Raw genomic sequence first — 25,263 nt, forward strand, 5'->3', positions numbered from 1 at the left:
TATGCCACATTTATAGAAGCTGTATGTTATATTATAAAAAAAGATCCTTTCTTGAATAATGTAAACGTTAGTTAGTAAATAAGCACAGATACTGAGAGACGGGCTATGTTTGGGTTTGTAAGTACATATAATCTGTAGCACAGAATGATCACACTTGGACCTTATTACATGAACAGCACTGAATGAAAAGTCAGACAAGTCTCAATATGCATGATTGAAGCGCAGAACTTTATTAGATAGGGAAGAATATAGGGGACCTCAGCACTTAGTACAAGAATTTCTACTATGAGGTTATCATCAGCATCAAAAACAGACAGACAGAGAAGTAGGAAGGGAGGACTCAATGGAATGAACCATGTAAAATCTGCACATGGCGTCTTTCCTTGTTCTATTATATGTTGTCTTCCTCTGGTGACCAGCTCATGTTTAGCATATGTAGCCATGAGAAGAGAGTTGTGCTGGGTTTTGAGACATCTTTTAGGTTAGTAGTTGGACTGATGAACTTTCTTCTCGCCTACAGTTTGGTCTATGACGGTGCGAACGTTGCGTGGGATTTGAGGAACTGGGAAGAGAGGAGAACACTGGTTAGACATTATGGCCATAATTACTAAGTCATCTTCTTGGTTCTTCTAATGGAGAAGTGAAGATTAAGGTTTAAAAGGGACTCTGTTCTATGGCATGGGCAGTACGTAAGAGCGATAATATCCTACTATTTATTGGTGGGAGACATGACATGGGAACATGATCAACATGGACAATTTGTGACCACTTAAACTTATTACATGTCTCTGATATGTGTCATTGACTAACAGCCAAGCAAATGTCTCCTGATCAGTTACCAGAATGCATTGTCTGTTAGAACATTACAGAACTGGAAGCATAAAGGATTATGTATTAAGATCTGATGGAAAAGGTGCCTTTGTTTTTTTCCCTTTTACATTCGTGTTACCTGTTTGAAAACCTTTTCTAAGAGTAGGCTTCAACTTCAGAGAAAACAAATATAGAAAACAAATATAGAAAACAATACAGGAAGGAATAAAAATGCACTTACCGTCTTTGTAGGACTGTCTGTGGGGAAGAAAAGAAAGACATTAATAGAGTCACTTTGAATAGCGGTGTGAAACTAAACGAGTATTGGCATTTTTATATATGGAGGATTGTGAATGAAAAGCCAGAGGGGTTATCATGCAGAACAATGGTATCATTCTCCAGCAAACACAATGCAGACCTCAGAAATGTCTGAGAAGAAGTGTCTTCAGGTCTTCCGATTAAAACATACATATAGCAACCAAATGATTGAGGTATAAAGATGATCAAACTGATCTGTAGAGTTGTAGGAGCTATATGGGCACTGGTCTTGAAAGAGGGAGACCCTGTCTCAAGGCTTATTCCCTATGGCAAGTCACTTTGGCCCATATTTACTAAGTGGTGTCACCCTATGGTGCTATAAGACACACTACGGTCCAGTAAAGTAAATGGGCCATGCCATGTCTATCATTACCGGAAGGTGTCTTATGGAGTTAAGCTTTTCAGGGCAGTGGGGTATTATACCTGTGTTAGCATTGCTTATACTGTCCCTAATGTTGTTATTCTCTAGGGAGAAACATTGGGAATTTGGAAGTGTATAGGTAAACCTAGTATTATTACACAATGCAGCATAGTTTCAAAATGGAGCTATGTTTCCTCTTGAAGCGACACCTATGACAGTGGTGAGTACTGGTCCTCCTCATCACTCCAGTTATGGTTCTACTTACTGGGCATCTTCACCCTCCAGCAGGCGCCTGTAGGTGGCAATTTCCTGCTCCAGACGGCTCTTCGCGTCCAGGAGGAGTTTGTGCTCATAGCTTTGGCGTTCCATGTCTGATCGCAATTCGGCAAGCTGAGTCTCTACACAACCTATCATCTCCTGTAGCTGTGAGAGCTGGAAGCAGTACCGGCCTTCTGTCTCTGCCAAGGTGCCCTCCAGTGCTGATTTCTGCAATGGAGAAGAACACAGGTATATGATGGTGCCAGTATCAGACACTTCTTCCCCAGTTTTATCAATAATTGGGAAGAAAGGACATAGAGATACAACACGCACACCTCTAAATTCCAGTTTCATTACTGCTTCTCAAGAAAGCATAACGAAACCCTAATAATTACAACAGTTCCTAGCGATTGACAATGATCCTTAATGGACTTACAATTACTCCTAGGCTCTCACCAACTGAAAGATCTTCAGAGCAGAAATGTCCCTCTTCCTATGATACCGTTCATATACGGTGCACACAATGTGTCTCTGTTTATCCTGTATATGATAGTGCTGAAGAATCTCACCATGCTCAGTTGAGACTGCAGCTCAATCTCCAAGTCATGGAGAGTGCGTCTGAGGTTGGTGATCTCACTCTTGCCGGACTGGATCTGTTCACCATGATTTGAGACTTCCTTGTTCAGTTGTTCCGTCTGAAATGGGAGATGAAGAGTGAGGAGGCTCTTCTAAGGCACATAAAACTTCACAACACAATGCCAAATATTGAAGGAGAAAGCACCATGATGTCCCACCTTGTTAAGGTACCAGGCTTCAACTTCCTTGCGATTCTTATCAGCCAGGACTTCGTATTGGTCTCTCATGTCAGCCAGAATCTTGCTCAGGTCCACAGTGGGAGCAGCGTTCATCTCCACATTCACGTGGTTACCAACTTGTCCACGCAGACAATTCATTTCCTGCAAAACAAACAGAGCCCCGTGGCTTGGTTACCTAATATTTTTGAAGGATGCTACAATCTTCTCTCTGTTCATAATCAGACATGACATGATCTATATGAGTCCTGGCCTATTCTAGGTATTATTGGGTTTAGCCGATACAAATTGGACTCCAATACTATTTCCTATTCTTTCAAGCTCTACATGATGGTTAAACGTCTAATTATGGGTCTTTGATCATGTTATCTAAGTAGGAAAGAGAAGTAACACTAAGGTTAATATGTTGTAATTAATGAGTACTTTGAGATTTAAGATCTGTGCTACCCAGAGTAAGGCCTATTATTTATTTTAAGATGTATTGTGCTTGCATTGTTCTACAGTATTTATATGGTTTTCATCAGATGTTTGAATATTTAAGGTATCCCCAAATATGTGACTTGTGGGTGTCTAATAGCTTGCCATTAATTGTTGCACGTATAATTACTCTTGCCAATAATTCCTCACATTGGTGTATCTATCTCTATATTGCAGAACTGTCCAATTCCTAGGGGTGTAATGTTTTCTCGACAAACATTGTTTTACCTCCTGAACATATTGCATGCTGCCCGCCCTATTCAAAACACAACTTGACCTACCTCTTCATGGTTCTTCTTCAGATAAGTCAGCTCCTCCGTCAGGCTTTCAACCTGGACCTCCAGGTCAGACCTGGTTAGGGTCAGTTCATCCAGGACTCTGCGCAGGCCATTGATGTCAGCCTCCACACTCATAAAGAGGCACACCTCAGTCTCATACCTTGATGGAGAAAGGTGGATAAAGGCCTTGTTATTATTGACCCAATTTGAATATATACAAATATCTGCTCATCCATGTCCCAAATGAACTATTTGAACTGCATGCCAAGTAGATCTACCAGGCACATACACATGTATGTAAACATCTGTTCAAGCGCAACGGCCCCAATTGAACATGCTGTGATACCTCTTCTCCATGTCAGAGAAGACCATTAATTCTGGTGGCGAGCTTCAGTTCCTTCCAATGCATAATAGACAGCCTTTTTGTGGGGAGACTGTCCTGTTCGGGGTAAGGCTGACTTCCAGAGCATATCACTTAGTATTCCTATTTCTATTTTTTATCAATCTAAATCAGGTCTGAGTTCTTACTTGGCTCTGAAGTCATCTGCTGCCAGCTTGGCGTTTTCAATCTGCAGAACGGTGCTTGCATTGCCCGTGGTAGCAAGAAGGATCTAGGAATTGGAGAAACCCACACACATTACCTGGGGCTTTACAGGAAGGGGGTGACTGATTTACATGCTCAAATAAACATCTCCCCCTCCTCACAGACTGACTCCCATTAATCCTGATAGGAGCTGAAAGAGTAAGTAAGCATCGCATGTTCATCCATCGCCAAAGTGCAGGAAGGAGATTAACTAGAACATAACTGAAAACCAAGATGTCACTGCATGTGAGGTGAGCGGCTCTGTATATAAGGTCAGTGGCTCTGTATATACAGTAACAGAAGAACTTTTATAGCATTTAAACGTACAGTTATTAGTTACAATGTTCCCAATGGGTGATAGGAACGCAACAAGACATTGGAGAAACGATTGAAGTATAATGGCGATGATACGTCTATAATATTCTGTAGCTGAGAGGTTGCATTTAATACCTTTACTCCTCATACAGAATGGGAGTTGTGTGTCTACTAGAATATACTGTAGTTATCTTGTATATCCTTTAATATATAGACTGTAGTCATGTGATTATCAGCCAATTACATGATGATGTCACAGGTATGAATATGTCACAGGTGTATATATATATATAGTTACATAGTAGATGATGTTGAAAAATGTTATTAAAATGCAACCTATGCTAATTTTAGTTGTCAGATTTTTATCCTATAGTTGTATTTACAGTATATTGATCCAGAGGAAGACAAACACACAACCCCAGTGAAACATTATCTAACTGCTCTTACTGTAAAGAACCCTTTCCTTTGTTGCTGATGAAATCTCCTTTCCTCCAAATTAAGGGATGACCCAGTGTCATTTGTACTGCCCGTGGGATGAATAGTTAGTTTGAAAGCTCCTTGTATTGTCCCAAAATATATTTGTGAAGTTATCATGTCCCATCTTAGATGTCTCTTTTGTAATGTAAACAAATTAAATGTAGCCTCTCCTTATAAGTCACATTTTCCATCCCCTGTATTAATTTGGTGGCTCTTCTATTCACTTTTCCAAGTTCCATAATGTCTTTTTTATGGAGTGGTGCCAAAAACTGTACTCCATATTCAAGGTGTGGTCTTACTAATGCCTTATACAGTGGCCTAATTATGCTTCCCTTCCATGTATTCCCCGTTTAATTCAAGATAAGCTCTTATTTGGCTTTGCAGCTACGGCCTGACATTGGGCACTATTGCTAAACCAGCTGTCTACAAGCACTCCTAAATCCTTCTCCATCAAGGATTGACCTAATGTGCCCCAAATAATTTGTAAGGTCTATGCTTGTTTCCAAAATAGATAAAATTATATCTACCTGCATTGAACCTCATCTGCCATATGTGTCTGTGTAAGAGTATATAGATGATCAGTCAGTTAGATATATATTATAGACATATGGGGGATTTGGCAGAAAGATAAGTTTATACAGTATCAGTACATGAGGGATGAAGCAGGGATGTATACTGTATGTATATAGGGAAGGATGTATGGTCCCTGTTTACTGAGCATCTTCTTACCTTGTTCTGGAGTTCCTCAATCACCTTGAAGAGTTGGCTATGGTCAACTTCCGGGACGGGTCCATGCTTCTGGTACCATTCTCGGATCTGATTCTCCAACTGGGCATTCGAATTCTCCAGGGAGCGCACCTTGTCCAGGTATGAGGCCAGGCGGTCATTCAGATTCTGCATGGTCTCCTTTTCACCTCCACCAAGAAGACCACCGTCAACCCCTCCTCCATAGTTACAGCTAGAGCTATAACCCCCGCCATAGCTAGATCCGTAGTTGCCACCTAAAGCACCACTTGTCCCACTGGAAACCATCCTACTAGTGGAGAGGGAGATATTTTTACCACCACTACCACCATGGATGCTTGGTGTTCTTTGACCATAACCACCAAAGCCCTGGCCCATTGAGGATCCTGAAGAGGAAGTGTTCTGTCTGACGCTGCAAGAGGACATGGTGTAATCACAAAGCCTGTCTATCTAAGTGCCAGCAAGAGGATGTGATAGTTGAGTGTATGTAATCCTCTACCTTTATACTGAAGGATTTGGGTGTGCGTTCCTCTGAAGGATTGGCACTTTAGCAAAGTCATCAGCTTTACAATACATATAATAATTATACATTTAATTACCCATAAATGTCTCACTGCCCCCCCTCGCCCCTTCTCTTTTCCCAATCAACGTTCTTATACAAAGAGCGTTCACTTATCTGGGAGGTGGTATTGTATGCATGTGCTGCATTAGTGCCTAAAACAAAAGGTCTGAGTCAGGGAGGCTCCCGTTCCCAGGCTATGATTTTTACATTTGTATTCACTTATCCAGGTAAGAAGGATGCTGTCACATACACCTCCTCCCTAATTCATTGGTACTGTACGGTGAAATCTGAGCACTTGTGTTGTTCCAGAGAAGAAGCCCTGTCTTAGTCATTTTTATTAATGCCGTTTCATTATCCATTTAGCTGAGCAGGACCAGGGTTGGTAAGGGCAACCTGGCACGCATAGTACAGGTTAAGCCCACTGGTTACCCCTGCCCATCAAGATGGCTGCCTATGTCTTAGGCTCATATGACCATCTTACTTGTAGCCAAAATGGCTGACAAAATGTATTCCTGTGTTTTCCCAATGTTGGGGGTGAGTCTAATTGGAGAGAGACCCCCATGGACTATACCAGCTTCTCTGAGGACACCATCAGGCTCTCTGAGGAGCAGAGTTACTTGGAGCACTAAGCCTTTGTGGTCTCTCAGAAGGTTCAAGTGACTTGGGGCACCCAGCTTTGGCAGGTGGCAACTCTTTCTACACAGGGCCATGAAGCTACTATCTTCCTAACTACTAGCCACACGGACCACTGACCCTTTGGAAGTCTGGGGAAGTGGTCAGCGGATTGTTTTTTTTTCTGGACTGGACTGTTGACTCACTGGAGCCATTCTACATGGATTGAGGTGCCCTGGAGTGTCAAACTTCGGCAGCCTCCTGGAGGAAAGTTTTTACTTTACTCTTTATGTGAACTTCCCCATAAACGATTTATTTCACCTGCAAAACCTCCAAGGACCCAAATCAGCGAGCGTTAGGGATACTGGACCAAAAACTGACATTTGAATTGAAAAGTGCTGAATTTTATCATTGAGATTCCTTTGGTCTGTGAGACTGCTGATGCTAAAAGCCAGTGAGGCTGACTCGAAGTCAGTGAGAGATAGCAGGTCTGGGCAGATGCTGATACAGGACCTTCCAGGTGAGGGATGGGAAGGGTGGAGGTAATAGAACCAGACCAGAGAAGGTGGGAAAATGTGTTTACTAACGCCATTACTAACAGAGGGAACCGCAATGGGAAGTAACATGTTGCACGCCCCTGTGGTAGCGAAGGCGTTAGCTTGTCCGTATATTCTGTTAATGGGTTCTGGAACTCCTTGTAATCTCTTACTTATTTCTCTCTGACTCCACCATCATTAAACGAGTGACTGGTAATTATCGCACACTCACTCCGTTTCGGACTTAATGCCTCCTCCCAAACAGAACGTCCTGCCCCCACTGCATTGCATCTTGCAAAACTTAAACATGTTTTTATCGGAAGCATTAGAAGAATAATCCAACGGTCTTGTTTGCATTCAGCATGCCCGGATATCGATGTGTCAAGGTTATTGTTTCCAAACTGTAGTAATGTGACGTAAAATGAAAAACATGAAACCTTTCCACCTAAAACAGAAAAAAAAGCACAGATTGTAAATTCATCTGGGCAGGGAGTGTGTCTGTAACAATCCTATGTACAATGCTGCTTACTACGCATTATACTGTCATTGTGACGCGCTTTGAGCCCCACTGAGAGAAAAGCTCTATATGAAATATAAGGATTCGAAAAAGGTACGCTTGCCCTGTGATTTTTTGTAAAAACAGAGGTGCCGGTACTCAGGGCTGCAGACAGCTTCACATCCTCTCCGTCCTCCCTCTCTCTCACCCCCACCTCTATCTCGCACCTCTCTCTCTCCCACACACACCCCTCGCTCTGTTCTTCCCACCTGTGTCTTTCTCCCAGACCACCACCTATCTCACACTGCGTCTCTCTCTCTTTTCCTCACCCCGCCTCTCTCTCTCACCCCCACCTCTATCTCGCCCCTCTCTCTCTTCCACACACCCCCTCTCTATTCTTCCCACCCCTATCTTTCTCCCAGGCCCCCACCTCTCTCTATTTCTCACACCACACGTCTCCCTCTCTTTTCCTCACTCCCACCTCTTACTCAACCCCACCCCTCTCTCTCACCGCCACCTCCAAATTGCACCTCTCTCTCTCTGTCTCCCCCCCACAGGCCCATATCACTCTACTACACCCCACTTCTCTCTCTCCCACACCCCACCTCTCTCTTTACCACACCCCACCTCTTTCTTTCCCTCACCCAACCTCTCTCTCACCCCCACCTCTCCCCCAAACTCAACAACTCCCCCTCCCCGAATACACATAACCTCCATAATAACTCTCTCTCCAATATACATTATCCCCATACACATAATAACCACCCAATACATATAACTCCCAATACACAACCCCTCCCAATACTCATAATAACCCCCAAAACACATAACACCACCCCAATACACATAATAACACAACACAATACACATAACCCCCACAATACACATGAAAGCCCTTCACAATAAACATAATAACCCCCTTAACCCAATTTCTGGTCTGTCTGGAGCTGCTCTGCAGGGATCAGCCATGCGGGGGGCAGGGAAACAGGCAGGGCGGGAGGGATTGGCTGTGTTCAATGATGGCCCCGCCCCTGCAGCAAGCAGAGAAAAAACCTGCAGCAGTGGAAACAGAGGTGATGATACTGAGTACCGAGGAGTACCGTCACCAAAAAAGCCCTGTACTTTGCCGGAGTCCGTGCTCGCAGCAAACATAATTGTAATTCACAAGAAGGGAAAAGACCCAAATCTATGCACCAATTACAGGCCTATCTCCCTTACCAACACAGACGTAAAGGTTTTTGCTAAAACACTCCCAACAGACTCAATGAGTTTCTCCCCCAAATCCTGCACCGGGATGAGGAGCGCTTCATTAGAGGAAAACAAGCACTAGACAACACAAGAAAGGTTGTAGACCCAATGCACATTGCTAGAAAGGCTGGAATCCCGGCTATACTTCTTTGGGTCTGGATGTTTGGCCTCAATGGGGATTTCTTCAGGGGGATCCAGGCTCTGTATATAAACTGCGATGCTCTCCTCTCGAACCCGATCCCTATTTACAATGGTACAAGGCAGGGCTGCCCCCTCTCACCTCTCTTGTTTGCCCTGATGATCGAACCCCTAACGTGCTCTGTTAGAAGTCATCCAGACATTCATGGTATATCCTCATGCCAGACCTAATATAAAATCTTGATTTTTGCGGACGACATACTCCTGACCCTGTGTCAACCGTTGCTGTTCTTCCTCGACTACATCTCTCAATATGGGCCGCTATCGGGCTTTAAAATAAACCACACAAAGTCAATGACTCTTAGCCTCGGAGTACCATCAGTCACTAGAAAAACTAATCTCCCTAAATTTTGACCTAATTTTGTAAAGGCACGAGATCCCATACCTGGGAATAAGTCCCACACGCGCTTTTGACTTCTTCTACAAGGCAAACTTCCCAAAACCCATAAAGACTCTTTAAAAAGACCTGCAAATAAAAATATCACTTGGGGAGCACATTAACATGTCTGCAACCCTGCTTCTCACCATTTTCTGTTAGCATACAGTGCTTCCACTGCAGCCAGGGATTCTGGGTAATGGCATGCAAATGAGCAAGCCACTCTTTACTTCTTCTCCATTTTAGCATGGATCCCTATGAGTTTATGCATGCCGGTTTCCACAGCTTTTCAGCACAGTCTGGGTTACAGAAGTGCAGAGCCAGTAACACCTACTCACAGACAGCTGTTTGACCTTTTGGGTCTCCTCAGTGTGAAGCTGGTTATACTGGCTTGGCAGTGTGAAGTTGCAATAGGTTTCAACTTCACATTATAGAAGTTATGGTGGTTGAAAGCTATTCCAACCTCACATTGCAAAGTCAGTTTAACAAGCTTCACACTGAAGAGACTCAGGCTGTGCTGAAAAGACATATGAAGTGGGTTTTGTTGTTTGCTTTCCTCTGGATCAATATACTGTAAGTACGAATATAGGATAATGTAACTATGTAACTATGTTTCATAGTGTAGCTGCTGTCCCCTATCCCTATATATAACCTATGCTACTAATTGGGAATAAAGTGCAGTTACATGAATAAATATTATACATGCATATAAAAAAAAAAACTCCAAACGGATCAAGAACACACTAGTATTAACATTACTCAAAGCACAATTTCTTAGGATTGTTTCCAGAAACACACACTAATAAAAAAAAACACATATTGTGTCACTGTGTGATCATTGGAAGAAATATGTCTTATGACACAAGACTTATATAAGGAACAAATAAACCCAATATGATGATCTCCTAAAGTGTTAATAATATAATCATGCAGATGCACTACATACAGTCAAATCTATGCATGCACGCAGCTGAAAACAGACACTGTACATTAGTATGTAAGCTACATTACATTTAGATGCAAATGTCCTAAAGGGATAAAAGAAAGAGACATGTTCTTGCTGGTACTATAAATAGTATGCAGTGTCATTAATAATCAACCTGCATATATGTAAGTACAAAATGACAAAAGGGGTATTTACTGCAGCCCAAACATCCATATTTATCTAAAGGGGCAAACGGAATATGAAAAAACTACTCCTATCAAAAAGAATCTCAATCCAAGAAATACAAAAATGATAAATAAGAAATTATTAACCATAGAAAAGGTATAGCTTACTGTATATTCGTTGTATTGACATTGTTATCCAACAAAGTTAACAATACATCGCTGCTAATGGGGAGTTGCAGTGCATATGCTCATTCATATGACTCTGTATCCACTGATGCTAATGGATATTTATACCATTAAAGACAAAATAAATGTCAGGAATTGGTACTAAGAGTGTCCTGTGTCATTTTTAATCAAACCGCGATTTGCTTTTTCAAATTTCTCGCTTGTGTAAAAATCATTTCAGGCTTTGTTGGCAAGATAGATTTCAATACGGAATCCATTGGTTGCGTTTCCCCCCCCCCAAAATGTTATATATGTTTCACTGTCTTCCAACAATCTGTAAACTTCCCTCAAATAGTTTTCCCTACTCATTATTACGGTACCTGCACCCTTGTCTGCCGCCCTGATAACTATTTTGTCATTATTCCTAATTTCATTAAGTGCTTGGATTTCTGACTCAGCTAATGTGATTTTGGTTGAATCTTGTTTTTATTCTATTTGAGGGAAGTTTACAGATTGTTGGAAGACAGAAATATATAAAAAAATTCGGGGGAAAAAACCCCTAACTGATCTGTTTGTGAGTGAACAGAACATTTTATTAGAGAAAGGATGAAACTTGGGTATCCTTAAAGAGTCAGAATATACATATCTAAATACTAAAGACCCCGTGATTCCAATCCTATATAGCTTACCAGAAATTGACAAAGATATAAAAATATCCTCCTGGACTTCCTATTGTTTCAGGAATCAATTCACAAACTTCAAATCTATCTCAATATGGGGATATATTCCTACAAGAATATAACAAAGAGGAATACCGGCGCCTAATAAGTCCAATTAGGTGGAATCCTGGATATCCAGTGGAAATAGTTCAAGTTCCAAAATGATCAGCAACCTGTCGATCTTGTAATGACCAGATGCAACCTCATTCATAGGGAGTGGAACATGAAATGAAACAAAAAATATATTTAGTGCAACGCAGCTACTGTATGACAATTCATACAGACATGAAATCACAGGACCTGCTAACAACACAAACAGAACTGACAAACACAGACAGGACTAACAACCACAAAAGCAAAGCTAAGGAATAAAAATTAGTTTTAATAACTATATTAGATAAGATGTAGACATTAGCAGGAACGCCAATCCGGTTGGGTAAAACCTGAGTAAAACTCACAGGACGGTAGAAGGTTAATGGCAATGTGCGTCAGCCACACTGGTGAGATCTATCGTCCACGTGTAGAGGATTCGCAGGGCCTCCAGATCACCGTATGTTCTTCCGTATGTCCTGGCTCCTTAGACCCGGAAGCGACGTCTCCGGTGTACTTCTCCAAGTCCCGTGTCAAGTCGGGACCGGTAGTGACGTCACCGGACGTGGCGTCACAAGCGGGCGGAACCTTTTGACAAAGCTTGAGAGGAACGGCGATCTTAACTCCTCTGCTGATCTTCACCAAGTTATGGTATTCTGCACAAGACCTACTTCACCTTCAAAGTCCTACAATGTCCAACAATGAATAAAATAACCCTACGCGTAAGCACACTTCTTCAGGGGTCCCCTGAACGCGTAGGGTTATTTTATTCATTGTTGGACATTGTAGGACTTTGAAGGAGAAGTAGATCTTGTGCAGAATACCATAACTTGGTGAAGATCAGCAGAGGAGTTAAGATCGCCGTTCCTCTCAAGCTTTGTCAAAAGGTTCCGCCCGCTTGTGACGCCACGTCCGGTGACGTCACTACCGGTCCCGACTTGACACGGGACTTGGAGAAGTACACCGGAGACGTCGCTTCCGGGTCTAAGGAGCCAGGACATACGGAAGAACATACGGTGATCTGGAGGCCCTGCGAATCCTCTACACGTGGACGATAGATCTCACCCGTGTGGCTGACGCACATTGCCATTAACCTTCTACCGTCCTGTGAGTTTTACTCAGGTTTTACCCAACCGGATTGGCGTTCCTGCTAATGTCTACATCTTATCTAATATAGTTCTTAAAACGAATTTTTATTCCTTAGCTTTGCTTTTGTGGTTGTTAGTCCTGTCTGTGTTTGTCAGTTCTGTTTGTGTTGTTAGCAGGTCCTGTGATTTCATGTCTGTTTGAATTGTCATAGCTGTGTTGCACTAAATATATTTTTTGTTTCATTTCATGTTCCACTCCCTATGAATGAGGTTGCATCTGGTCATTACAAGATCGACAGGTTGCTGATCATTTTGGAACTTGAACTATTTCCACTGGATATCCAGGATTCCACCTAATTGGACTTATTAGGCGCCGGTATTCCTCTTTGTTGTATTCTTGTGTTCTGATTGTACCATCAGATTATCATGCTGCCTAGCTTGCTACTAGGGTTCACCCTCATATTAGGGTACATTATTTATCTCCATTAGCGCTGTTCTACATCACCTTTTTTTATTCCTACAAGAATATGTTACAAATCTTACATCTTTCACCAAAGATCCCCCACAAATATTACAGATATTGGGTAATATAAAATGGCAAGAAGATTACTTTCTAGTAACTAGCGATGTCACAGCACGTTATATTGTAATTAAGCACAATCAACGGTGTGATGCCTAGAGATAATACAGATTGAGTTCCTTATAGAATATCTCCAATTCATACTAACTCACAGTTTATTTTTGTTTGCGAATCAGTTCTTCCTTCAGACTAAAGGTACGGCTATGGACACCAGCTTTGCCCCAAGTTACCCCAACCTCCTGATGGCATACTGGGAGGACCAATATATTTGGTCAGAAGGAAAGTTTGGAGCGAGCCTGGTGCTCTATTAGCGATACATAGATGATGTTCTTTTTATTTGGAAGGGAGATTTACAATCAATTGATTTATTTTTGTATATATTTTCAGATGGCTTCTAATGGTGCACTTCTGGGGTTCCATCACCAAGATAAGAGAGGTGAGAGGGGGCAGCCCTGTCTTGTGCCATTGTAAATAGGGATCGAGTCCGAGAGGAGACCCATGCATCACAGCTTAGCACATGAACCTTTATACAGATCATGGATGACCGCTAGGAAATCTCCATCTAGGCCAAAAGCCCAGGTCAATTATTTTTTCTACATCAAGTGAGAGAAGTAAAGCTGGGATTCCAACCTGTCTAACAATGTGCATTAGGTCAATAACCTTTCTAGTGTTGTCTAGTGCTTGACTGCTTCTAATGAAGCCCACCTCATCCTGGTGCACAATTTCAAGGAGAAATTCATTGAGTCTGTTGGCGAGTCATTTTGCAAAAACCTTTATGCCTTTATTGATAAGAGAGATTGGCCTGTAGTTGTCCCATAGATTTAGGTCTTTCCCCTTCTTGTGAATTACAATAATGCTTGCTGCGAGCATGGACTCCGGCAAGCACAGGGCTTTTTTTGTGCTGGTACTCCTCGGTACACTGTCCCGTCACCTCTGATTCCACTGAGATAGAGATGGGGAGAGAGAGAGGGAGAAGAGAGAGGATGTGAAGCTGTCTGAAGCCCTGAGTACCGGTGACACTTTTTAAAAAACAAAATTGCACAGGGCAAGCGCCCCTTTTTTAAATCCTTACATTTTAATATGAATAATAATAATAATAACCTATATTTCATATAGTGCTTTTTTCTCAGTGGGGCTCAAAGCGCGTCACAATGAGAGTATAGTGCGCAGTAAGCAGCATTGTACATAGGATTGTTACAGACACACTCCCTGCCAAGATGAATTTACAATCTGTGTTTTCTGTTTTAGGTGGAAAGGTTTCATATTTTCATTTTATGTCACATTACTACAGTTTGGAAACAATAACCTTGACACATGGATATCCGGGCATGCTGAATGCAAAGAGACCGTTGGATTATTCTTCTAATGCCTCCGATAAAAACACGTTTAAGTTTTGCAAGATGCAATGCGGTGGGGGCAGGACCTTCTGTTTGGAATGAGGCATTAAGTCCGAAACGGAGTGAGTGTGCGATAATTACCAGTCATTTGTTTAATGATGGTGGAGTCAGAGAGAAATAAGTAAGAGATTACAGGGATATGTCACAAGGAGTTCCAGAACACAATAACAGAATGTATGGACAAGCTAACGCCTTCGCTACCACAGGGCATGCAACATGTTACTTCCTATTGCTGTTCCCTCTGTTGGTAATGGCGTTAGTAAACATATTTTCCCACCTTCTCTGGTTCTATTACCTCCACCCTTCCCATCCCTCACCTGGAAGGTCCTGTATCAGCATCTGCCCAGACCTGCTATCTCTCACTGATTTTGAGTCAGTCTCATAGACCAAAGGAATCTCAATGATAAAATTCAGCACTTTTCAATTCAAATGTCAGTTTTTAGTCCAGTATCCCTAACGCTCACTGATTTGGGTCCTTGGAGGTTTTGCAGGTGAAATAAATCGTTTATGGGGTAGTTGACATAAAGAGTAAAGTAAAATCTTTCCTCCAGGAGGCATGCCGGAGTTTGACACTCCGGGGCACCTCAATCCATGTAGAATGGCTCCAGTGAGTCAACAGTCCAGTCCAGAAAAAAAAACAATCCGCTGACCACTTCCCCAGACTTCCAAAGGGTCAGTGGTCCGTGTGGCTAGTAGTTAGGAAGATAGTAGCTTCATGGCCCTGTGTAGAAAGAGTTGCCACCTGCCAAAGCTGGTTGCCCCAAGTCACTTGAACCTTCCGAGAGACCACAAAGGCTTAGTGCTCCAAGTAACTCTGCTCCTCAGAGAGCCTGATGGTGTCCTCAGAGAAGCTGGTATAGTCCATGGGGGTCTCTCTCAAATTAGACTCACCCCCAACATTGGGAAAATAAAGGAATACATTTTGTCAGCCATTTTGGCTACAAGTAAGATGGTCATATGAGTCTAAGACATAGGCAGATATCTTGATGGGCAGGGGTAACCAGCGGGCTTAACCTGTAATATGCGTGCCAGGTTGCCCCTACCCTCACGGATCCTGCTCAGCTAAATGGATAAAGAAATGGCATTAATAAAAAGACTAAGACAGGGCTTCTTCTCTGGAACAACACAAGTGCTCAGATTTCACCGTACAGTACAAATGAATTAGGGAGGTGGTGTATGTGACAGCATCCTTCTTACCTGGATAAGTGAATACCAATGTAAAAAGCATATCCTGGGGCCGGGAGCCTCCCTGACTCAGACCTTTTGTTTTAGGCACTAATGCAGCACATGCACACAATACCACCACCCAGATAAGTGAACGCTTTTTGTATAAGAACGTTGATTGGGAAAAGAGAAGGGGCGAGGGGAACAGTGAGACATTTCTGGGTTATTATATGTATAATTATTATATGTATTGTAAAGCTGATGACTTTGCTAAAATGCCAATCCTTCAGAGGAACTCACACCCAAATCCTTCAGTATAAAGGTAGAGGATTACATACTCTCAACTATCACATCCTCTTGCTGGCACTTAGATAGACAGGCTTTGTGATTACACCATGTCCTCTTGCAGCATCAGGCAGAACACTTCCTCTTCAGGATCCTCAATGGGCCAGGGCTTTGGTGGTTATGGTCAAAGGACACCAAGCATCCATGGTGGTAGTGGTGGTAAAAATATCTCCCTCTCCACCAGTAGGATGGTTTCCAGTGGGACAGGTGGTGCTTTAGGTGGCAACTACGGATCTAGCTATGGCGGGGGTTATAGCTCTAGCTGTAACTATGGAGGAGGCGTTGTCGGTGGTCTTCTTGGTGGAGGTGAAAAGGAGACCATGCAGAATCTGAATGACCGCCTGGCCTCATACCTGGACAAGGTGCGCTCCCTGGAGAATTCGAATGCCCAGTTGGAGAATCAGATCCGAGAATGGTACCAGAAGCATGGACCTGTCCTGGAAGTTGACCATAGCCAACTCTTCAAGGTGATTGAGGAACTCCAGAACAAGGTAAGAAGATGCTCAGTAAACAAGGACCATACATCCTTCCCTATATACATACAGTATACATCCCTGCTTCATCCCTCATGTACTGATACTGTATAAACTTATCTTTCTGCCAAATCCCCCATATGTCTATAATATATATCTAACTGACTGATCATCTATATACTCTTACACACACATATGGCAGATGAGGTTCAATGCAGGTAAATATAATTGTATCTATTTTGGAAACAAGCATAGACCGTACAAATTATTTGGGGCACATTAGGTCAGTCCTTGATGAAGAAGGATTTAGGAGTGCTTGTAGACAGCTGGTTTAGCAATAGTGCCCAATGTCAGGCCGTAGCTGCAAAGCCAAATAAGATCTTATCTTGCATTAAACGGGGAATACATGGAAGGGAAGCATAATTATGCCAATGTATAAAGCATTAGTAAGACCACACCTTGAATATGGAGTACAGTTTTTGGCACCACTCCATAAAAAAGACATTATGGAACTTGGAAAAGTGAATAGAAGAGCCACCAAATTAATACAGAGGATGGAAAATGTGACTTATAAGGAGAAGCTACATTTAATTTGTTTACATTACAAAAGAGACATCTAAGATGGGACCTGATAACTTCACAAATATATTTTGGGACAATACAAGGAGCTTTCAAACTAACTATTCATCCCATGGGCAGTACAAATGATACTGGGTCATCCCTTAAGTTGGAGGAAAGGAGATTTCAGCAGCAACAAAGGAAAGGGTTCTTTACAGTAAGGGCAGTTAGATAATGTTTCACTGGGGTTGTGTGTTTGTCTTCCTCTGGATCAATATACTGTAAATACAACTATAGGATAAAAATCTGACAACTAAAATTAGCATAGGTTGCATTTTAATAACATTTTTCAACATCATCTACTATGTAACTATATATATATATATACACCTGTGACATATCCATACCTGTGACATCATCATGTAATTGGCTGATAATCACATGACTACAGTCTATATATTAAAGGATGTACAAGGTAACTACAGTATATTCTACTAGACACACAATTCCCATTCTGTATGAGGAGTAAAGGTATTAAATGCAACCTCTCAGCTATAGAATATTACAGACGTATCATCGCCATTATACTTCAATAGCTTCTCCAATGGCGTGTTGTGTTCCTATCACCCATTGGGAGCCTAGTAACTAATAACAGTAAGTTTAAATGCTATAAAAGTTCTTCTGTTACTGTATATACAGAGCCACTGACCTTATATACAGAGCCGCTGACCTCACACACAGGGAAATCTTGGTTTTCAGTTATGTTCTAGTTAATCTCCTTCCTGCGCTTAGGCGATGGATGAACATGCAATGCTTACTTACTCCTTCAGCTCCTATCAGGATTAATGGGAGTCAGTCTGTGAGGAGGGGGAGATGTTTATTTGACCATGTAAACCAGTAACCCCCTACATATAAAGCGTAATGTGTGTGGGTTTCTCCAATTCCTAGATCCTTCTTGCTACCACGGGCAATGCAAGCACCGTTCTGGAGATTGATAACGCCAAGCTGGCAGCAGATGACTTCAGAGCCAAGTAAGAACTCAGACCTGATTTAGATTGATAAAAAATAGAAATAGGAATACTAAGTCATATGCGCTGGATGTCAGCCTTACCCCGAACAGGACAGTCTCCCCACAAAAAGGCTGTCTATTATGCATTGGAAGGAACTGAAGCTCGCCACCAGCATTAATGGTCTTCTCTGACATGGAGAAGAGGTATCAAAGCATGTTGAATTGGGGCCTTTGCGCTTGAACAGATGTTTACATACATGTGTATGTGCCTGGTAGATCTACTTGGCATGCAGTTCAAATAGTTCATTTGGGACATGGATGAGCAGATATTTGTATATATTCAAATTGGGTCAATAATAACAAGGCCTTTATCCACCTTTCTCCATCAAGGTATGAGACTGAGGTGTGCCTCTTTATGAGTGTGGAGGCTGACATCAATGGCCTGCGCAGAGTCCTGGATGAGCTGACCCTAACCAGGGCTGACCTGGAGGTCCAGGTTGAAAGCCTGACGGAGGAGCTGACTTATCTGAAGAAGAACCATGAAGAGGTAGGTCAAGTTGTGTATTGAATAGGGCGGGCAGCATACAATATGTTCAGGAGGTAAAACAATGTTTGTCGAGAAAGCATTAAGCCCCACTGGAATTGGACAGATCTGCAATATAGAGATAGATACACCAATGTGAGGAATTATTGTCAAGAGTAATTATAGGTGTAACAATTAATGGCAAGCTATTAGACACCCACAAGTCACATATTTGGGGATCACTTAAATATTCAAACATCTGATGAAAACCATATATATATATATACTGTAGAACAATGCGAGCACAATACATCTTAAAATAAATAATATGTCTTACTCTGGGTAGCTCAGAGCTTAAATCTCAAAGTAATCATCTAATTACGTTGTCTTACCCTTAGTGTTACTTCTCTTTCCTACTTAGATAACATAATCAAAGACCCATAATTAGAAGTTTAACCATCATGTAGAGCTTGAAAGAATAGGAAATAGTATTGGAGTCCAATTTGTAACGGCTAAACCCAACAATACCTAGAATAGTATGTGGTTATGGGGCAAGAGTCCCAAAAACAGTGCTCAATCTCGTTCAGAACTTCAGTAGATAATAAAAATCCTTATTAGGTTGTGGAGTCAGCCTATAACCATAACTAGGTATTGGACCCAGTGCTTAGTACATGAATCTATCATATATGACAAATAACATGAATGAGGGTTAACGTACCGTTACTTTGTAGGATTGCGCCCTACATGACCCTTGTGTTGCCGCACTGTTACCGGTCATCCAGTCTCAATGAAGGGAGACATACAATACTCACATATGGCTGTTCTCCTGTGCGTGCATCCACGCTCGGTGTGCAATATAACAGTAGGAAGGATCCGAAGATTCCAGCGGTGCACAGCTTGTAGAGATGAGAGACCAGCAAGGTGTGGATTAAAAATGAAATTTTATTGAAAAAACATATGGTATGGGGGACACACTCTGACGCGTTTCGGACCTGCGTGGTCCTTAATCATAGAGCTCTACAAGCTGTGCACCGCTGGAATCTTCGGATCCTTCCTACTGTAATACCTAGAATAGGCCAGGACTCATATAATTCATGTCATGTGTGATTATCAATAGAGAAGATTGTAGCATCCTTCAAATGTATATCAGGTAACCAAGCCACGGGGCTCTGTTTGTTGTGCAGGAAATGAATTGTCTGCGTGGACAAGTTGGTAACCACGTGAATGTGGAGATGAACGCGGCTCCCACTGTGGACCTGAGCAAGATTCTGGCTGACATGAGAGACCAATACGAAGTCCTGGCTGATAAGAATCACAAGGAAGTTGAAGCCTGGTATCTTACCAAGGTGGGACATCATGGTGCTTTCCTCTTGGCTATATAGCATTGCGTTGTAAAGATGTATGTGCCTTAGAAGAGCCAACTCAATCTGTATCTCCCCTTTAAGACCGAACAACTGAACAAGGAAGTCTCAAGCCATGGTGAACAGATCCAGTCCAGCAAGAGTGAGATCACCAACCTCAGACGCACTCTCCATGACTTGGAGATTGAGCTGCAGGCTCAACTGAGCACGGTGAGGTCCTTCAGCAATATCATATATAATATACAGTATAAACACAGACACATTGTGTGCACCGTATATGAACGGTATCATAGGAAGAGGGACATTTCTGCCCTGAAGAGCTTTCAGTTGGTGAGAGCCTAGGAGTAATTGTAAGTGCATTAAGGATCATTGTCAATCGCTAGGGACGGGTGTAATCATTAGTGTGCAAGAGTAAAACAGCCAGGGACTCGGTCTTGCAAAAGGGGTGGTTTAATAGCAAATCCAACGTTTCAACTGCATAAGTTGTCTTTGTCAAGTTGAAGGCACTAATTATTAGTGTTTCATTATGCTTTCTTGAGAATTTAGGTGTGTGCTCGTGGTCTTTGTGTCCTTTCTTCCCAATTATTGATAAGACTGCAGAAGAAGTGTCTGATTCTGGCACCATCCTATACCTGTCTTCTCCATTGCAGAAATCAGCACTGGAGGGCACCTTGGCAGAGACAGAAGGCCGGTACTGCTTCCAGCTCTCACAGCTACAGGAGATGATAGGTTGTGTAGAGACTCAGCTTGCCGAACTGCGATCAGACATGGAACGCCAAAGCTATGAGCACAAACTCCTCCTGGACGCGAAGAGTCGTCTGGAGCAGGAAATTGCCACCTACAGGCGCCTGCTGGAGGGTGAAGATGCCCAGTAAGTAGAACCATAACTGGAGTGATGAGGAGGACCAGTACTCACCACCGTCATAGGTGTCTCTTCAAGAGGAAACATAGCTCCATTTTGAAACTATGCTGCATTGTATAATAATACTAGGTTTACCTATATACCTTCAAATTCCCAATGTTTCTCCCTAGAGAATAACAACATTAGGGGCAGTATAAGCAATGCTAACACAGGCATAATACCCCACTGCCCTGAAAAGCTTAACTCCATAAGACATCATCCGGTAATGATAGACATGGCATGGCCCATTTACTTTACTGGACCGTAGTGTGTCTTATAGCACCAGAGGGGACCTTATTGAGTGACACCACTTAGGTAATATGGGCCAAAGTTATGTGCCAAAGGTGATAAGCCTGGAGGCAGGATCTCCCACTTTCAAGACCAGTACCCATATAGCTCCTACAACTCTACAAATCAGTTCTTCTTCACAGACACTTCTGAGGTCTGCATTGTGTTTGCTGGAGAATAATATCATTGTTCTGCATGATAACCCCTCTGGATTTTCTTTCACAATCCTCCATATATAATAACACAAATACTTCTTTATTTGAGCACCGCTATTCAAAGTGACTATTCATTTCTTTCTTTTTTCCCCCCCACAGGCAGTCCTACAAAGACGGTAAGTGTAATTTTCTTCCTTCCTCTATTTCTATTCTTTATTAGTTTTCTCTGAAGTTGAACAAACCTACTAAAAAAGATTTTCAAATAACTATATTGTACAGCAGTTACACAGATTTACTTCTACAATGGATTTTTCCACGTTTGGGAGAATTAATGTAATCGCACAGGTAACACAGATGCAAAAGGGGAAAAAAACAAAGGCACTTTTTTCCATCAGACCGTAATACATAATCCTTTATGCTTCCAGTTGTGTAATGTTCTAACAACAGACAATGCATTCTGGTAACTAATTAAGAGGCATTTGCTAGGCTGTTACACATATCAGAGACATGCCATAAGTTTAATTTAAGTGGTCACAAATTGTCCATGCTGATCATGTTCCCATGTTATGTCTCAACAAAAACAGAAATGCCCAGCGCAACATCCAAAGTGACCCAACATATAGTACAATACTTCAGTGCTAATCTGCTCAGGAGTAAGGGTCATTTAGTTACATAGTTACATAGTTACATAGTTACATAGTAGATGAGGTGGAAAAAAGACGTACGTCCATCAAGTTCAACCTTTGCTAAATTTAGACAACAGATACTTTATCCTATATCTATACTTACTTATTGATCCAGAGGAAGGCAAACAAAAAACCCCATTAAGGGGAAAAATTAATTCCTTCCTGACTCCAAGAATTGGCAGTCGGATTAATCCCTGGATCAACATCCTTCCCATGTATACTTATTTGGTATATCCCTGTATACCTTTCCCATCTAAAAAGATGTCCAACCTTTTTTTGAACAAATCTATTGTATCTGCCATCACAGTCTCCATGGGTAATGAATTCCACATTTTAACTGCCCTTACTATAAAGAACCCTTTCCTTTGTTGCTGGTGAAATTTCCTTTCCTCCAACCTTAAGGGATGGCCCCGAGTCCTTTGTACTGCCCGTGGGATGAATAGTTCTTTTGAAAGCTCCTTGTATTGTCCCTGAATATATTTGTATATAGTTATCATATCTAGGTATAGTTAAACCCTTTGGCGTTATAAGCGTGCAGCCAACATCAAGGCGTTACCAATTTGCCGGTCCTAACACTACCTGGTAATATTCTCATGTACTTTTTATTTTTTTGTATGTCTCCCACCAATAAATAGAAGGACATTATCTCTCTTATGTAGTGCCCATGCCATAAAATAGAGTCCCTTTTAAACCTTAATCTTCACTTCTTCTTTAGAAGAACCTACAAGGCCATATTTACCAAGCATAAGACACCTTACAATGCCTCTTTCCAAGGGAAAAGGTATCGTCTGGCAGAAGACGACTTAGTAATTATGGCCGTAAAGTCTAACCAGTGTTCTCCTCTCTTCCTAGTTCCTCAAATCCCACGCAACGTTCGCACCGTCGTAGACCAAACTGTTGACGAGAAGAAAGTTCATCAGTCCAACTACTAACCTAAAAGATGTCTCAAAACCCAGCACAACTCTCTTCTCATGACTACGCACGCTAAACATGAGCTGGTCACCAGAGGAAGACAACATATAATAGAACAAGGAAAGACACGCTCTGTAGATGGTTCATGGTTCATTCCATTGAGTCATCCCTTCCTACTTCTCTGTCTGTCTGTTTTTGATGCTGATGATAACCTCATAGTAGAAATTCTTGTACTAAATGCTGAGGTCTCCTATATTCTTCCCTATCTAATAAAGTTCTGCGCTTCATTCATGCATATTGAGACTTGTCTGACTTTTCATTCAGTGCTGTTCATGTAATAAGGTCCAAGTGTGATGATTCTGTGCTACGGATTATATGTACTTTTACAAACCCAAACATAGCCCGTCTCTCAGTATCTGTGCTTTTTTACTAACTAACATTTACATTATTCAAGAAAGGATCTTTTTTTATAATATAACATACAGCTTCTATAAATGTGGCATACAAAGCACTCTTTTAGTAACCTCTTTGGCTTATGGTTTCCCAGGTAAAATGTGTTTTACCCAAAACAAGAAAATAGCGCAATTTTATTAAATTAGGAAATATTTCCCTGGCTAAACAATAAGGGCAGTGATAAGACTAGAAGCCTTTTAATATTTTGATATATTATAGAAAATGGATAATTTAACCTGTCAGTGGTACCAGCTCTGCTAACCCTGACACACGCTCACCAGAACATCACTTTCAGAACCTAATATACACCCAAACAGCAGCAATGACCCCTAATATTAACATTCACAGCACAGGCTGATGCATTATTTTTACACCATCGGAAGATTTCTCTTGAGGCTCCGCTCTGCATACAGTGCTGCTCCGCCCTGGGCTTCCTGGGGCTCATACGCTGCGACACGCAGCTACACTCACCCCCTTCTTTCCTACAGAGATGGCGTCTTCTTTGAATCTCTAACTTTATTTCCAAGAACAAACAGAATTGAATAGAAAACTTTCCAAAATGCACAAAATAAGGAGATTGGTAAAAAAAAAAATAAAAAAAAATCCAACACAGTGCTATTACCGCACTCCTCCCTTTAGAAGTGTGATGCTGGTTAAAGAACAGAACCTGCGTTCCTACCGATTTAGAGACAGAACCTAAAACACAGACAGAGCTCAGTTCACATCCATTGAAACTCATACACGGTACAGTTTATTATAAATCATTCTTCCTGGTATTGCACAGGTTATTAAGAATTTATATTAGTGTTAGGGACCCCTGGAAATGTGGTCTGCCGTGCAGTGGCTCAGGGGCTTACAACAATTTTGGCCAAAAATGTTAAACTAAAAGACCATTTTATTTAATAGATATTTATATATATATATTTAGGCACTGTACCGTGTATGAGTTTCAATGGATGTGCACTGAGCTCTGTCTGTGTTTTATGTTCTGTCTCTGGTTTTAAATATATATTGCCATGCTCAGTAGCACTCCTGTGACACTCATATGCTTATATACATGTTGTGGTTATTTTGGGGGTTCAATAGGAGCTTGTTAGGTGTCCAGTATGTTTCCTACCAATTTACCAATGTATTAGTGACATATTTACATTTAGAACCGAAGTCTGGGTAACAAAGGAGTCTGGGTAACCAAGGAGTCATTTGGCGGCATCTTTGGATCAGGACATGATTCCGGCCGGCAACCTCGCAGTCCCTACTGACTTTGGGATTACCCTCTATGCGCAATATCTTCTTACACATTGTGAGCGCGGTGTGCATGTTTGATGGTCTTTTATATGTAATAAATCAGGTTACACTATGGTTTTTTTTGCCTTGCTCTCTTTCCATACCTCTGTCTCTCAGATTACATCTATCTGAAGGGACTCCAAGCCCAGCCATGTTGGTTCTGTGTCCTCTTCACGGCACCATACCAAGCGGACCAGGAGCCCATTAGGATTGAGGCCTGATATCTCTCTCTTTCTGCCTGACCAAGAAGTTTACTTGTAAGTGTGAACCACCAACGTGGGAATTGTCCCCTTTCCATGACATATTACACTGTGCTTCTCTTCTCCTGCGCGCTGCAGCTTTGGTTTCCTGGGCGTTTGCCCTCTTTCTCTCGGGGTGAGAGATCCAAACCTCGGCTGCAGGGAAAAGTATAGTTATTTAGTTTATATCACTTTATTTAGTGTGTTTATTGTTTATTGCATGGGCGCTGTTGTGTTTTACCTTTTCTTCACTACAAAAGCGTATAGGGATCCCGTGTTAAAATAGACATGAAGTGAAAGGT

The 25,263-nt window shown here is 41.8% G+C and overlaps 2 protein-coding genes across 3 annotated transcripts in view; one reads left to right on the plus strand and one right to left on the minus strand.

The window, feature by feature from the left end:
• Nucleotides 1–205: 205 nt before the first annotated feature.
• LOC142473063 (keratin, type I cytoskeletal 19-like) overlaps nt 206–25,263 on the minus strand; it is a 35,075-nt gene continuing 10,017 nt past the window's right edge. Inside the window, exons 1-8 of one of the 2 annotated variants that reach the window (XM_075580224.1) lie at nt 5,419–5,910; nt 3,843–3,925; nt 3,318–3,474; nt 2,542–2,703; nt 2,317–2,442; nt 1,755–1,975; nt 1,052–1,068; nt 206–562 (exon numbers count right to left, since the gene is read on the minus strand). In XM_075580224.1, coding sequence (XP_075436339.1) covers nt 483–562; nt 1,052–1,068; nt 1,755–1,975; nt 2,317–2,442; nt 2,542–2,703; nt 3,318–3,474; nt 3,843–3,925; nt 5,419–5,859 — 1,287 coding nt within the window. In that variant the 5' untranslated portion in view covers nt 5,860–5,910 and the 3' untranslated portion in view covers nt 206–482. Of the gene's footprint in view, nt 563–1,051; nt 1,069–1,754; nt 1,976–2,316; nt 2,443–2,541; nt 2,704–3,317; nt 3,475–3,842; nt 3,926–5,418; nt 5,911–25,263 lie in introns of those variants that run through there. The other variant, XM_075580225.1, reaches the window with a different exon arrangement.
• On the plus strand, nt 16,110–23,282 carry LOC142473065 (keratin, type I cytoskeletal 19-like). The gene is made up of 8 exons (XM_075580226.1): nt 16,110–16,610; nt 18,099–18,181; nt 18,550–18,706; nt 19,867–20,028; nt 20,128–20,253; nt 20,694–20,914; nt 21,547–21,563; nt 22,926–23,282. Exons 1-8 carry the CDS (start codon nt 16,170–16,172, stop codon nt 23,003–23,005), a joined length of 1,287 nt encoding a protein of 428 aa, XP_075436341.1. The 5' UTR covers nt 16,110–16,169; the 3' UTR covers nt 23,006–23,282.

The sequence above is a fragment of the Ascaphus truei genome, chromosome 23 (assembly GCF_040206685.1).
Source record: "Ascaphus truei isolate aAscTru1 chromosome 23, aAscTru1.hap1, whole genome shotgun sequence".
NCBI classification, from domain to species: domain Eukaryota; kingdom Metazoa; phylum Chordata; class Amphibia; order Anura; family Ascaphidae; genus Ascaphus; species Ascaphus truei.

Excerpts from the sequence above, each read along its gene's own strand:
- LOC142473065 (XM_075580226.1), top strand. The coding sequence starts at position 16,170 with ATGTCCTCTTGCAGCATCAGGCAGAACACTTCCTCTTCAGGATCCTCA. Across the intron at positions 18,182-18,549 it reads GCAGATGACTTCAGAGCCAA|GTATGAGACTGAGGTGTGCC; the intron begins GTAAGAACTCAG and ends TTCTCCATCAAG. Across the intron at positions 18,707-19,866 it reads TGAAGAAGAACCATGAAGAG|GAAATGAATTGTCTGCGTGG; the intron begins GTAGGTCAAGTT and ends TTTGTTGTGCAG.